Raw genomic sequence first — 15979 nt, forward strand, 5'->3', positions numbered from 1 at the left:
TTCAAGTAATAAAAGCTACGGTTTTTATTTTCTAAGTAAGGCAAGTTAATTTTTCTTAAATAAAACCTAATAATTCAAGCCTATAAACGTGGAGAAAAATTAGGAGAAGTTTTCTCCACCACTTTAGAAAATGTGACAGTTATTTTAAAAATAATTATAATTAAAATTCTTTTGCCAACTAACTCTTCAATATAATTGTGTAACAAATTAATCTTACCTATACATCAACTAAGAAAAGCAGAAAATACTTTCTTCAGAACTTTTTCGTTAATGCTGGTTCTTCCAGACTTGAATATTGGGAACAAAGCACTGTTTCCACTCATCAACAAGTATCGTCAGATTATCAACTTAAGAACAGTAGACTTCCTGTCTACATTTGACATCCTACATCGATCTTCCTATCTAACTTCCTAGGATATTTTAGACACGTACAAAATCCACAGACCAAGTCTTTGGTACTATCAAGGATCCTTATCAAAACTGGATATCGACCTGCACACAATCTCTAAAATATAGTTATTTATATTTAAATTTAATTATCGTTAAAACCTAAAAGGGCCAACAGAATATGCGTATGTTCGGAGATATCTGATAAAATTGAAATGAACATGCATTATGCATACTAGAGAAGGGAGAGTAACAGTGTTGAGAAAAGGGAATAATGAAAGGCATAAGGTGTACACGAGAAGTGTTGTCGAAAGTAGCGGGAAAACTAACAAAATTACGGGTCTTGTGAATTTTGATCTATTAGTATGTACTCCTACTCCTATTCCTATTCCTATATTAGTGATATTATGTTCGGTATTAGAATTGGATTGGCTGACGGTTCATGTTTTCTTCAATTACCAATAAAAATTGATCATTTCCATTAACCTCTATTATCCACTTTAATTTACCAGATAAACGATTACTTGCATCACTCTACTCTCTTAGTCTTTCTTAAGTATTCAACTGTTCTTCAACAGGCTTCAATGTAAAATCAACCCCAAGTCAATTTTCATCAAAAAAGCAACTCATTCCTGGAATTTCTCTTCAATCTTAAAAATACGGTAAATACCCATCTTATTTAATCTTGTTTTATGTCCTTTCACCATCACTTTCTACCCATTTTCCCATTTTTTTCCCTTTATTTCTTCTACTTGCTTACTCGTCTGGGTTTTCTTTTACTACTGTTTTTAATACTTCATTCCCATTTGTTTCACTTTTTCTGGGTGCTTGTACTAAATTTGTACTATTATATATATCATACATTTCATTTCTTTTTACTTAAGAAACCCATTTGATTTCCTGTTTTTATGAATGTTTATTTGGTCTTATTGGTTTATTTCATTGTGAAAAAGTTTTCATTTTTGATGTTCTATTGTACAGACATGCATATGACAGAAAGGGAGAAACTCTAAATTTCTTTTGGTATGTTTTTTTATATATATGGATCATTTTTCAGGTTATATATATATATATATATATATATATATATATATATATATATATATATATATATATATATATATATATATATATATATATATATATATATATATATATATATATATATATATATATGTTTTCATCATGGGTTTTTGAATGTTTGATCACTCTGATGATGTGAGTTAGTGGGTTTATATGCAGATGGTAATGATGAGTGGAATGAACAGAGCAATGAAGGGTGTTTCATTTGATGAAATAAATGAGAGAATTGCTAGAGACTTTGGCTTTCTTAATAAGGTGTTTTCATGGTCTTTGGATGATATCTTCAATGATAATCTCTATAGTGAGAAGGTTTATTATACTCTTCTCTCTTTTCTCATATTATTTAAATTAGTTCAACATTTATTTAGTAAGGAAAAATTGTTGAAAACTACCTTAAAAAAGAAGAAAATCACTTTTGTTGAAATTTTCTTTTGTCAAAATTCATAGAAAATTATTTTTGTTTGTAAAATAGTACCTACTAACAAAAAAAAAAGTTGTTCTAGGTAGTTTTTTTTTCACAAAAGTAATGTTTTTATAGGTATTTTTCAACAATTTTCCATTTATTAATTGGGGTGTTTGGATAAAAAAAATCTTCTTAATCCTTTGTTTAAATGAGCACAACATAAATTTCTACTACTCCCTCAATTCTGGAGTAAAGTTCCCACTAGAAATATTCACAGAAATAAAGTAAAATAGAATATTTTAGATAGTGGATATAATATTTTATTCAATAATAAATTTCATAGAGTAAAAGTAGAGATATAAACATTAAAAAATTAATGTTTTTGAAAAGGTTAGCAAAAACATGTGGTGAAAATTGCTATAAAAATATTAAAAAATTAAGTTAATGGAAGATATGTGGGATTACAAGCATTATTAAAATATTAAAATGACATTTAGAAAAGTTACTTTTATCCAAAAATTTATGACATAAATAAAAAGATTTTTTATGGAATTATAATTAGAGCACCAAAAATAGCAAAAATAGGAAATGAGAACTTTATAAAGAAAAGGGAGTAGTATTTACTCTCTTTGGTATGTCACATGTTAAAAATTGATGTTTTTTAAGACAAGTGTGTCAAACTCTATAATATACTTGCATATTTGTAGATTTTTCTATTTGTTATGCTCTAAATTGCATGGGTTTTCTGATGTATATGTGACAAATTTTCAAATGAGATTACTTAATGTACATTTATTGTCTTAAGTTCTTAACGATCATTTGTAACCTTAGAGTGATCATTTATGGTTTAAAAATGATCACTTTTAATAGTCAAAGAAATCTTTTACAACCTTTAAATAATTAGTTATAATCTTACAATGATCAATTCCAGAAATATATGACATATTTCATAATGAGACGATTTTTATACAAGACTCGTTGTTATGTGATGACTAATAGTAATGTGGTGGTAACAATGACCAATTACCAATATAATGTAATGTTATGGTTAATTTCCAATAATTGAAGCTCTACATGATGATGGAATTTGGTTGACATTGCCATATTCCAGATATACATGCCTGCAGTGCAGGGAAGAAAGTATTTTCTTCAATAAATTCTCTTAGCACTTGTATTCATCAGGTGTCAACAGTTTTAGACTAAGAGTTGGCGCCTAGATTGTCTATTTAAGAACTTCTCCAACCAAATTCTCTGTAGAAAACGTGTATAATCACAAGTATAAATACTTAAGCCTACCTTATTTAGTATGGGCTATGTTACTCGGACTCTTCTTTTTGCTTCACGTACCCATGTCTGATCCTTGATACTCGGACATTAGTATGGCACATAGACTGAATGATGAAAGTTCTTGTAAACTGCTTTTCAACTCTCCAGCTGGAGTTCTTGCTGGAATCATGAAAATTTTGCTTAGATTGAACTTTGAATGAATTTTTTTGAAGAGATTTGGTATGAACTTGTTCGAGTTATGGTCCATTTCAGGTCATGCAAATTCCAGATTCCTTTGAGACTATATCAGATTATTTAAGATCCTATGTTTATCCGCTTTTAGAAGAGACACGGGTAGATCTTCGTTCAAGTTTGGAGATACTATCAAGAGCACCTTATGCTGAAATAGTGCAATATCATCCAAGCGGACGTGATCAATCTCAACATTTGTATGACATTCAAGTAGATGAATGGAGAAACAGATTTAATGATCGGGGCAAGGAGCCATACAAAACTTTGCCGGGTGATATATTTGTCCTAGTGAAATCTCGGCCTGAAACAATCTATGATTTGCAAACGCTGGCACAAATATGGACATTGGCCTCGGTAACAAAAATTCCCAAAGTCGATTCAGAGTACGAGGTAGATGATAATAGTTCATCAACGTCTTTCAAAGTGATAGCATCAAAGGACTTCGATTCAAAGGATAGGGAAGATGATAACAACTCTCTTTTTCTGGTGTTTTTGATGAATAGCACCACCAACAAAAGAATATGGAATGCCCTACACATGTCTAAAAATACGAGAATCATCCAGGGAGTTCTGCAAATGAACAACGCGGTTAGTTTTGCATTGTATTATAGTTGGATTCTATTTGTTCATCTGAGACAGTGACATAATTTCCATCTTAAGCTATTGTGACTAGCATTAGAGTACTGCATTTTGAGATCTAGGGGGGTTCAGCAGCATGCTTTTATGACCTTTTTAGCAGCTCATCTAACTTCAAAATGCTTTCTAACAACCATGTGTTTGGGGCATGTAGAAAGGGTAGTTGAGTTAGAAACATTACGAATGATTTGAGTCATTATGCCGTGTGCCCATTTTCATGACGTATCATTTAGGGTTAGAGGTGTTCAACGGGCTGTGCTGGGACGGGGCGGGTCATTTAAAATTTAAACGGGCCAGAGTGGGTCAAAGCCCGTTTAAACCCGACCCATGTGACCTGTTCTTTAGAAGTTTATATAATAGTTTTTAAATTCTACTTTATGGCCCCTTGGGTCAACCCACTTATGTGTATCATAATATCATATAAAAATATTAAAAAAAGCGGTAAATGTTTTTTTTGCAAATAATTTCTATAATTATCCGACCTTACCCGGCCTGATCCTTTACACAAAGTAGAGTTAATGGCTCGACATGTTATTGACCTGACCCGCTAATGATAGGTTAAATGTGAACCGACCCTTGACCCGTTGGGTCAACCCGCCTCGTTAAACAGCTCTATTTAGGATGTAGGCATGTAGGCACAAGTGGTAAGCAGACATGTTAACTTGATGTTATAGAAGGTATCTCAATTACATAATTGTATGTACATGTGAATTTCAGGATGAAGACGGTCAGAATCCTTGTGGTTCATTTAACAATGACTGCTTTTTTGAAGACTCTTGTATGGAAAGTTTAAATTCCTCGCAAAAAGAGGCTGTCGTAGCTTCACTGCAAGCAGTACAGTGTGAGAATTTGTCTCGTGTTCAACTTGTCTGGGGTCCACCAGGGACCGGAAAAACAAAAACTCTTGGTACTTTATTATATTATCTCAGGAGAATGAACATTAGAACATTGATATGTGCTCCAACAAATGTTGCCATCACAGAAGTAGCTGGTCGCCTTTTGGAGCAAATTACCAGCTCGTTTCCAAAGGATTCAGGAGGCTTCTTGGGAGATATACTCCTCTTTGGAAACAAACAACGGTTAAAAGTAGGAACAAAAATAGAAGATGTATACCTTGATTATCGTCTCAAGAGACTAGCTGAATGTTTTGCTCCCATAACTGGATGGAGGAGCTGTTTCATATTGTTATCAAATTTTTTAGAGGATTGTGCTTCCCAATATGAAGTATATGTGGAAAATGTGTTGATCAAAAGCCGGGAAGAAGGCATTGATGAACGTGATTGTACTGGAAAAATCGAACCGTTTCATGTTTTCTTTAGAAATCGGTTCAAGGCAGCTGTAAAACCTGTCAAGCACTGCATTTCTATTTTTTGCACCCATGTGTCTAAAGGTGTCATTGGCGAACATAATCTGACAGAGATGATGTTTCTCATGACTCTGCTCGAGTCCTTTGAAGAATTAGTATTTCAAGATGGTTTGATTTCTCATGAACTATTAAAACTTTTTTCTTCGAAGGAAGTTGAGAATCCTTCTGCACTTGTGGTGGACTTTAAGAATATACATCTGCTTGAAGCAAATAGGATGAGATGCATTTCTGTGTTAAGAACTCTGCACCGATCTCTTGGTGGGAAATTCCCCAATATTATGAATAAAGAATACTTAACTGAGCTCTGCTTTCAAATGGCATCAATAATCTTCTGCACCGCATCGAGCTCTTATAAGCTTTACACAACACCCGTGGAGCCACCAAGCCTTTTAGTTGTAGATGAAGCAGCACAATTGAAGGAATGCGAGTCGGCAATACCCTTGCAGCTCCCTGGTGTACGGCATGCTATACTTTTCGGAGATGAGTGCCAATTGCCAGCAATGGTTGATAGTAAGGTGTGCTTAATTTTAAAGTACTCTTGTGTTCCTCAAAGCTCAAATTTTAAATGGCATTCAATATTCCTTTTAACATTTTCCTTTTTAGATGTCTGAGAATGCTGGTTTCGGACGTAGCTTATTTGAAAGATTGAGCTCACTGGGTTGGCCAAAGTACCTCTTAAATGTGCAATACAGAATGCATCCAGCAATCAGTTCATTTCCTAACACGGAAATCTACTTGAAGCAAATTTTGGATGCCCCTAGCGTTAGGAAAAAGAGCTATGAGAGACAGTTTCTTCCTGGGATTATGTATGGGCCTTATTCTTTCATAAACATTTACGAGGGACGGGAGGAGCATGATGATGATGGGCGTAGTCGAAGAAATATGGTTGAGGCTGCAGTGATTGCTAAAATACTTCATAATCTCCATAAGAGTATGTTTTGATGATTGCATGATCATATTGCCTCAAATTCTATTCAATTGATAGTTTTTTCGTTTTTATGGTGCAGCAATTTAGTGGAGCAAACAACTAGAAGTATATGTGTAAATAAATGTAGTTTGAAACAACTTTTATTTTGACGGAAGTGAAAATCTATTTGTTGCTTCCAAACCTTTCTAAATATAAAAATTACAGATTTACTAGTTTACATGGTAGATAATTGTAATGAATGGAGATCAAGAATTCATTTGGACAACCATTGAGATTGATTTATTGGTTCATATAGTCAGCGTTAATTTTTAAAGATCAAGTTTTTGGCCTTGTTCTGTATAGAAGACATTGAGAAATAATTCATGAGCTCTTGGAGCCTCTTTTTAGGTTGTGCTATGCTTTTATACATGTCATGTTAGTTTCAAAGTAACTCACTGTTTTTGTTTTGCAATACAGCATGGCGACACTCAACGCAGAGGCTTTCTGTCGGGGTTATATCTCCTTATGCCGCACAAGTTGTGGCCATTGAGGATATGTTAGGGAGAAGATATGAAAACCTTGATAACTTTGGTGTGAAGGTGAGATCTGTTGATGGGTTCCAAGGGCGAGAGGAGGACATCATCATATTTTCATCGGTAAGATCTAATAATGCAGGAGAAATTGGGTTTTTTTCAAGTTCTCGGCGTACAAATGTGGCCCTCACCAGGGCAAGGTATATTTTTGAATTTGTTTGTTTATTTTTGTTTTTTAAAGGGTTGTTTCTAAAAATATTAGTTAAGTAAAATCTTATCTTATGCAGGCATTGTCTTTGGGTACTTGGAAATGAAAAAACTTTGATGAAAAGTGATTCAATTTGGAAAAAGTTAGTCTTAAATGCTAGGGAGCGTTGTTGTTTTTTCAATGCCGATGAAGACAAGAGCTTGACTGAAGCCATCATAGATATTAAGAAGGAGCTGAACCAACTCGATGAGTTGCTTAATAAGGATAGTGTAGTTTTTAAAAGTGCGAGATGGAAGGTATGATCTCTTTTTAACTATATGTTATTTAAAGATCTTTCGGAGAATGACAGATTTTAACGCATTACACGTCTTGTGTTTTAAGGTTATGTTTAGTGACAGTTTTGTGAAAAGCTTTTCGAAACTTCCATCAACCAGGGCAAAGAAGTCAGTTATGAATCTGCTTGTGAAACTGTCAAATGGCTGGAGGCCTAGGAAAGTAAAAGCTGATCGTGCTTTTGAGAGCTCTGTACAGATTGTTAAACAATACAAAGTTGAAGGTCGCTATGTTATTTGCACAAATGACATTGCGAAAGAATCTCATGGGTATATCCAAGTGCTGAAGATATGGGATGTGCTACTGGACGATGTAGCGAAGTTGGTTAAAAGACTTGATAATATATACGCAACCTTCACTGATGATTTCCGAAGTCATTGCAAGGCTCGGGGACTTGATGGGTACGCTTTTTTCCTACATTTTCTGTTAAACCTGAAAACTTATCGTTGTCATTTCATAATTGAGAGAGACGAATGCTAAAACTATTACTTTTTCATTTGTAATCACTGTCTTAGGGAGCTTGAAGTCCCAAGAATGTGGAGTAATTCAATTGACATTGTCCGTTATATAAGCAATGATGTCGAGCCAACAAGTGCTTGTGATGGTGATTTAGATGTCACAAATTATGCTGAAAATGCTAAAGTTAGCGAAAGTTTATTGTTAATGAAGTTCTACTCTCTGTCTGCTGGCTTAGTAGGTCACCTTCTGTCTGATTCTGACGGTAAAGCTTTGGATTTGCCTTTTGAACTAACAGACGAGGAGTTTCAGATAATTCGTCATCAAAAAAGTTCCTTTATTTTAGGAAGGTCTGGTACCGGAAAGACAACCGTGTTAACCATGAAACTATATCAGAAAGAGCAATTGCATCACTTGACTCTTGAGGGCTTGGCTGATGAAAATAGAGACGCCACCGGTGTGACTGATAGCCCCTCAATAGGGAATGGGGAGAAAGAAAATGTCTTACGCCAGCTTTTTGTGACAGTTAGCCCTAGACTTTCTTATGCAATAAAATCTCATGTTTCTCATCTGAAAAGGTACATAGAGTGTGCTCTTTACATTTTCCCCATCTATGTTTGTATTAGTATTGTCTGTTGGGTATAGTAGTTTCTGTTTAGATCTAGAGAAGTCAGAACAGATTACATAATATGCCTCTATCTTCTACTATTACTTTTCAAAGTTGCATGCTAATTTGGCCTTGGCTTCCTGCAGTTTTGCCCGCAATGAGAGTTCTATGAAAAGTGACCCCATTGATGCTCTCTACATCGATGATAGTGATCAATTTAGTGGTATCCCTGACTCATTTGTTGGTGTTCCTCCAAACTCATACCCTCTTGTGTTAACTTTTACCAAGTTCTTACTAATGCTTGATGGCACATTGGGTAATTCTTACTTCGAAAGATTCCATGGTGAACTGGATTTCTCTAGTAGAGGAAATATTAGTATAGTTGCTTCTTTTATAATGAAAAGGAAAGAGGTCAACTATGAGAAATTTAACATGTATTATTGGCCACACTTCAATTCACTACTTACCAAGAAGCTGGATTCCTCTCGAGTTTTTATTGAGATAATTTCCGTTATTAAAGGTGGTCTTCAAGTAGGAGGAACCGTTGCTGGTAAGCTTAGTCGAGAGGATTATCTTCACTTGTCTGCGGGACGGACATCAACTTTAAGTCGGCCCAAGAGAGAACTGATATATGATATATTCTTGAACTATGAGAAGACGAAGACAGAAAGAAGAGAATTTGATTTATCTGATTTTGTGAATGATCTTCATCGTCGGCTTAAGTGTGAAAGCTATGGTGGTGATTTTATTGATTTTGTTTATGTAGATGAAGTACAAGATCTGACTATGAGACAGATTGCTTTGTTTAAATATATTTGCAATAATGTGGATGAAGGATTTGTTTTTTCTGGCGATACAGCTCAAACAATCGCAAGGGGAATTGATTTTCGTTTTCAGGATGTCAGATGTTTATTTTACAATGAGTTTTTGGGTGAAAGAAGTGACATGGGTAATGGAAGCCAAACAAGAGGACAAATGTCTCCGATATTCCATTTGAAGCAGAATTTTCGTACTCATGCTGGTGTACTCAAGTTAGGAAAGAGTGTTATTGAGCTTATTTATCATTTTTTCCCTCATTCCATCGACATTTTACCCCATGAAACTAGTCTTATCTTTGGAGAAGCTCCAATCTTGTTGGAATCAGGATCAGAGGAGAATGCCATTGTCACAATATTTGGTAATGCTGGAAATATGAGTGGTGGTAATCTTGTCGGTCTTGGAGCTGAACAAGTGATACTTGTACGGGATGATTGTGTCAGGAAAGAAATATCAAGCTACGTAGGGAAAAATGCTCTCGTGCTAACGATAGTTGAGTGCAAAGGGTTGGAGTTTCAGGTAAATGAAAACTTAATATCTAAATGTAGCTATAAATTTCAATGAATTTAAACTTTAATATGATAATGGACTGTAATTTATTTGCTGTCTTATAGGATGTTCTGCTGTACAATTTCTTTGGGTCCTCACCACTAAAAAATCATTGGCGGGTGATATACGAGCTCATGGATATGAAGAATTTGCTTGACTCAAATTCGAAACCAGCTTTTCCTAATTTTAATCCCGCAAAGCACAATGTTTTATGCTCTGAGCTGAAGCAGCTATATGTTGCTATCACTCGAACCCGACAAAGATTATGGGTTTGTGAGAACAAAGAAGATCTTTCAAAACCGATGTTTGACTACTGGAAGAAGTTATGTGTAGTTCAGGTCAGGCAGTTGGATGATTCACTCGCACGAGCTATGCAAGTTGCAAGCAGTCCAGAGGAGTGGAAAGCACGGGGCAAGAAGGTCTCTCTGTTTTCTTAAAACTTCTGTTCGTAATTTTTTTCTTTTATTTATTTTGCAGTATGAAAATAAAAGGCTATACGGTATTCCATTAATATACACTGGTGCCATTTGTATTTCTTTCTTTACACTGTTTTTATTTGCAGTTGCTAGCAGTGGAAAACTACGAGGTGGCAACAATGTGCTTCGAAAGAGCAGGTGATAGACACTGGGAAATTTATGCTAAGGCTGCTGGGTTAAAGGCATCTGCTGATCGTAATCTTTTCTTGAATCCCGAAGAAGCCACAAGCATTCTTAGGCAAGCAGCAGAACTTTTTGAAAGCATAAATGTGTCCCGGAAAGCTGCAGATTGCTTCTATGAGTTGAAGGAATATGATCGTGCCGGTACGCCATTTCATACATACTAATAAAAATGTTGGAAAACGACGAATATCATCCTTAGGAAGTTCTTGACTAATAAAGTTACTTTAGAGGATGATAGCTGATTACACGACAATATTTACCTGATTTAGAATTTGATTTTTTTTAATTGGAGCTAAATTAGGTTATGTATTTATATAATATAATGTTTGAAGTATTCGTTTGATATTTTGTTTATTCATCTATAAAATCACATTTCTATATTTCAGGTAGAATATATTTTGAGCTAGGTGAGGAGCCTGATCTTCAAAAAGCCGGTAATTGTTTCACCTTGGCCGGGCAATTTGAACGTGCTGCTGAAGTATATGCCAAGTCTAAGCTTTTCTCCGAGTGCCTTTCCTGTTGCACAAAGGGGAAGTTGTATGACTTAGGACTGCAGTATATTCAGGATTGGAAACTTCACGATATGGGCGGAGAAATAGACACGATTGAACATGTTTTCCTAGAAAATTGTGCTCTTTCTCAGCACGCACACGGTGATAAAATCTCCATGATGAAATTCGTTAAGGCCTTTCGTTCAGAGCATTCCATGCAAATCTTCCTTAGGAATTTGGGATGCCTTGACGAGCTTCTAGATTTGGAGGTTGAACTAGGAAACTTCTTAAAAGCCGCTGATATTGCAAGGGAAAGGGGGAACCTTCTACAGGAGGCAGATCTGTTGGAAATGTGTGGGAGCTTCAAGGATGCATGTGAACTGCTTCTGCATTATGCTTTTGCTGGTTGTCTCTGGGATAATGGTAAAGGCTGGCCGTTAAAAAATTTCTCGCAGATGCAGGAGCTGCTGCTCAAAGCCAAGGCCTGCGCTTTTAACTTAGAGCCATACGATCTTTATAAGATTGTTTGTATAGATAGCTTGATTTTTTATAACCGAAACTGTTCCCTGTCTGAGCTGATGCAATTGCTGTCCATCTCGAAGAGTCATAAAAATCTCAGAGGGGAGATATTATCGACTAAAAGAATCTTGGATGGGATGCTTCAGGTTGATATTTCCAAGTATGAACAGGATACGGATATCATAGAAAATTCGTCTATGCTACACATGGAAAGAATTTCTCGGAACAAGGTCTCCATCGAAACACTAATTTATTTTTGGAACACATGGAAAGAGACTGTTTCGAGAATACTGAAGTTTCTCAAGGATCTCGAAGAAAATCATGCAAGGGATTATCCAGAACTTGAGTTCTGTTTTCACTACCTCGGGATTCGAAAAATGGGTTCAGGTACAAGTGCAGTTTACGTTTGTTTGTACCCTGATGCTGAGTGGATGAAAGAGGTTGACAAAAGTTGTTTCGTAAAGTTTGGAGAGTTTGTCAAAGTTGACATCGAGCACTTGTTAGCCGCTGCACATAACCATTGGTCCATGGAGCTACTTTCCACTGGCATGAAGGTTTTGGGTGTCCTGGAATCCATTCAGAAGAACTCATGGAAGTTTCCTGTGTCAGATTTCAGAAAGACTAAATTAATTCTTCGTATTTTTGAAATTGCGCAACTGCTTTTGTCTTGCAAACCTTTAAAGCAAAGGTATCAAGACCTAAAATCCGTGCAGGGATACAAAGATGTTTCAGTATCCGAATACTTCAAATGTGTGTTTCCTCTAGATTGGAGAAAATCCGTGAGCCAAAGCATTATAATTTTGAGAGAGTCTGAGATTTCAATGAAAATACTGAAAGAGGTAATATTACGGAACTTCCAACGGAGTGATGAATTGACATATGGTCAGCTTGGACGCGTGGCGATGGTGCTGCTTGGATCACCTAAGGATAATTCTGAATCTTCACCATTGGATCTCAGAAGTCTTGACCCTAATTCTCCCTGGAAGCCTTTAATTCAGGTTCTCTCTCGGTGTGTTGGGGCTCAAGCCCAACTTAACGAGCCCCTTGCTTGTTACCTTCATAGAGCTTTAACGGATATTTATGATGCCGATTGGAGGGTAAGAGATTACATACCGCCATTCTGTTTTCTATATCTAGTTGATCGCCTATTGTTTTCCCTTCTGGAGTTCCAAGGATACATACTAATAACTCGATCATCACTTGTTGAAAGTTTTATTAATCTTAATTGGGAAGTTAACCCGAGTACAAATCTGATGTCTTCAGGTGAGAAATCTGAGTTTCTACAAGAAACTTATCTCATTTTTTCTAGAATACTTTTTCACTTGCTCGTTAACACACAAGAAACTGTGCAATGGGTGAAAAAGGTTGGCATCAATGCAAAGAAAAATTTTCCGTTGCTGCTTCTGAGATTAGTCATTTTGCTGTGTGTACTATTTGAGAACTCAAATTTCTCTTTGGAGGAAATTAAAGAATTGCTGAGAATGCAAAATATTGTTAATCAATTGCCACATGCATTTTTAAATGCCTTACAATCACAGCATAAAGTTGGCATCAAAGTTGCTATTGCCCAAGCTTTTGATGCAATTGGAGATCCTCTAGTTGTTGTAAGAACCGTAAAACTTCTTCCGATAGAGTCATTACGTAGGGGTGTCATCTATCTGGATTATGCTGGTCAGAGTAAAGAGGAACTGCTCAAAATCCTGTTCCCAAATGAAGAGAATGGTTGTCAAGATGGATCTAATGCTGCTGGTATCAAATCAGGCATATTATGTGGCACCGTTTTCCCTCAGAAGAATGAAGAGTTCCATGACAAAAACATTTGGGAAATATTTGATTTTTTGAAGTTGATTGAAATCAATAGCGACAAAAGTCAGCAACGAGTTGTGTCCGATGCCCCAAAGATTAAGGTAACTCTTGATTATCTGCGAATTGTTTGGTTAGACCATGCCTTTTTCTTTCAAGTCTTAAACCCAATAGGGGATTTATCAAATTTCATATTATTTGGAATTTGTCCCTCTAATTATTATTCTTAAGTGTTCCTTAACAGTTGTTGATTGATAAAACATGTGATTTGATGACAAGAGCCATGGCAATGGAGACTAGTTTGTGTACTGATGAGCATAAGATACTTTTGGAAAAAGGTGATTGCCTAGTCTTTGAATTACGGCTCTTATCAGCTGCGTTGGATACAAGGTAACTTCAATTTTCTTGCCCAACTCAACATGTATAAGGTTCTTGAACTCCATGATATTCTTTAACTTTTTGTCTCAAGATGCCATTTTCTGTTTGTGGGCGTGTAAAAAACACTTAATATCCAACTATGTTTTAAAAAGCGCGCCTTGAGCTCAGGCTCGGCTGAAAATGCCTTGGCTAGGTGAGGCAAAGCCCACTACAAGAGACGTGCGCCTTGGGCGCCTCGATGCGCTTCACACCTTGTGCACCAGTTGCACCTTCTTGTTAGGCCGTGTAATGAACTTATGCTTGTTTGTTGGATAAAGAAATATGAAGCTCGAAAAACTGGTGCTTCTTTAAGAATTACAAAAAGCATGTGAAGAAGAAAATAGTTGTTCGAATTCTTCATATTCTCATCATAGTAGTTTTGTTTAAAAGTGGTGTTTACCACAAGGATAATGAATGTTTTCAAACTTGTTGATACTAAAATATGATTATTATGTTGTTTGAAGTATTATATATGTTTTAAAATTGATTTTTAAGCTTTAGCGAAAAAGTCCGTCTAGCCTATAAAAAGCTCACGCTTATATTCTCTCCGTTTCCCATGCTAACAAACTGAGATGATTTTTGTTTCAGCGTACGACAACTCAAAGATAACATGAAGTTGATTAAAGATGGTGCAAGAAGGCTGTTATTAGGAAAACATGTGTTTGAATACTTTCTAAGTCCTCTAGTTCCTCAAATAGATGATGCAACAACTTCCCCGGAAGCAAACGACGCTGAGCAAGGAAATGAAGATAATGCAGAGGTTTTCGACGATGTGAAATCGGAAGAGGTTCATAAGGATGATACTTTAGTACCTTCTGAAAAGCATGTGGGCAGCCAAGCTTGTGAGAAGAACAGAGGAAAAGGTAAGAAAAAGTGGAAAGGTGGCAACAAGAAGAAAGGCAAGAGATAGAAACATGCTAATTGCTAGGTACTACTACTATTAATTTGAAAAACTTGTATAGTGAAGTATAATAGTACTTTTACTAGACTACTAGTATGTCAAGTTGAGTATATGTTTTGAGGTAATGTGAGCTATAAATTGCTTACTCAAAGATTTCGGTATCCGGTTTTTCGGACTGGAGCTGCATAGTGATTTTTACTATCCAGAAAATCAAATATCCGAAGCCGAATCGATTTAATATCTGGTTTTGAACATCCCTAATGTTACCCATTAGTAAAGTACAACTGGAAGCGTAATGGTCATCTCCGCAAAAGAGACCCACAAGTCGACTATTCTTGGTAGCAACCTTGGATGAATTGGCCTTGTTATGAAAGGTCGAATAAAATAAGCTTTTTTATAAAAAAGATTTCCAAAATAAGCTTCGGGAAATCTTAAACTCTTATAATAATCGTCTTTATGTTCGAGTCTAATGTTAGGTTTGTTCTCTGTTACTAACAATGACCAAAGAAAAAAAATCTTGTTTGTTGTTATTAACAGTGAACAAAGGGAGACAATATTGCGTTCAAAGAGAAAAAAAATTTAAATCATTCAATCTAGAGATCTTCTAAACTCTAGAAATTGGAGACCTCGAGGGACTACTCTACTACCTCGTTATTCAACATCACGAACAAAGCAACTAAAAGGTCTAAAAATTGCTTCCCAACATCTGATGAGCGATCAATCCACATTGAATTAAAGACTAGATGTTTCTTCTAACGTTGAATTAGGTTTCGCTCATGGTGTTAAAGATGGGCATAATAAACAATTCCTTGAGCAGAAAACTCAAGGGAATTCCTACTCAATGGCTTAGTAAATTGATCTGCCATATTGAGTTTAGTGTCAACATTGTCAACAGAAATGACCCTTCCCTTGATAAGATCATGCACAAGACTATGTCTTAGTGTAATATGCCTTGACTTACCATTGTATGTTTGACTATACGCTCTGTTCAAAGCCGAATCACTATCACTATGAATAGCCACCGGTGAAATTGGCTTAACCAACAGAGGGATCTCATACATGAGATTTCTTAACCATTCTGCTTCCTTGCTAGCAAATGCTAAAGCAATAAACTCAGAACACATCGTAGAATCAGCAACACATGTTTGTTTCTTAGAAGCCCATGAGATGGCACCTTCCCTAAACATAAACACCCATCCACTTGTAGAAGAATTATCTTCTTTATTGGATGCCCAAGTTGCATCAGAATATGCTTCCAAAACAGGAGGATCTCCACGATAAAACAAACTATAATCCTTTGTTCTAATGAAGTATCTAAGTACTCTTCTCACAGCTCTCCAATGGGTAGGACCAGGTTTTTGAGTAAACCTACTTAACTGACCCACTG

At 35.9% G+C, this 15979-nt stretch overlaps 2 protein-coding genes across 2 annotated transcripts; both read left to right on the forward strand.

Annotated features, from left to right (window-relative positions):
* The first annotated feature begins 1634 nt into the window (after window positions 1-1634).
* On the forward strand, window positions 1635-8819 carry LOC130810727 (uncharacterized). Its single transcript, XM_057676860.1, has 10 exons — window positions 1635-1779; window positions 3413-3979; window positions 4745-5896; window positions 5997-6324; window positions 6778-7033; window positions 7121-7337; window positions 7423-7775; window positions 7890-8408; window positions 8584-8780; window positions 8815-8819. Exons 1-10 carry the CDS (start codon window positions 1639-1641, stop codon window positions 8817-8819), a joined length of 3735 nt encoding a protein of 1244 aa, XP_057532843.1. The 5' UTR covers window positions 1635-1638.
* On the forward strand, window positions 8782-14707 carry LOC130811173 (uncharacterized). The gene is made up of 6 exons (XM_057677364.1): window positions 8782-9772; window positions 9868-10221; window positions 10365-10602; window positions 10848-13378; window positions 13519-13664; window positions 14280-14707. The coding sequence occupies exons 1-6, from the start codon at window positions 8834-8836 to the stop codon at window positions 14599-14601; spliced, it is 4530 nt and encodes a 1509-aa protein (XP_057533347.1). The 5' UTR covers window positions 8782-8833; the 3' UTR covers window positions 14602-14707.
* The last annotated feature ends 1272 nt before the right edge of the window (window positions 14708-15979 follow it).

The sequence above is a fragment of the Amaranthus tricolor genome, chromosome 4 (genome assembly GCF_026212465.1).
Source record: "Amaranthus tricolor cultivar Red isolate AtriRed21 chromosome 4, ASM2621246v1, whole genome shotgun sequence".
NCBI classification, from domain to species: domain Eukaryota; kingdom Viridiplantae; phylum Streptophyta; class Magnoliopsida; order Caryophyllales; family Amaranthaceae; genus Amaranthus; species Amaranthus tricolor.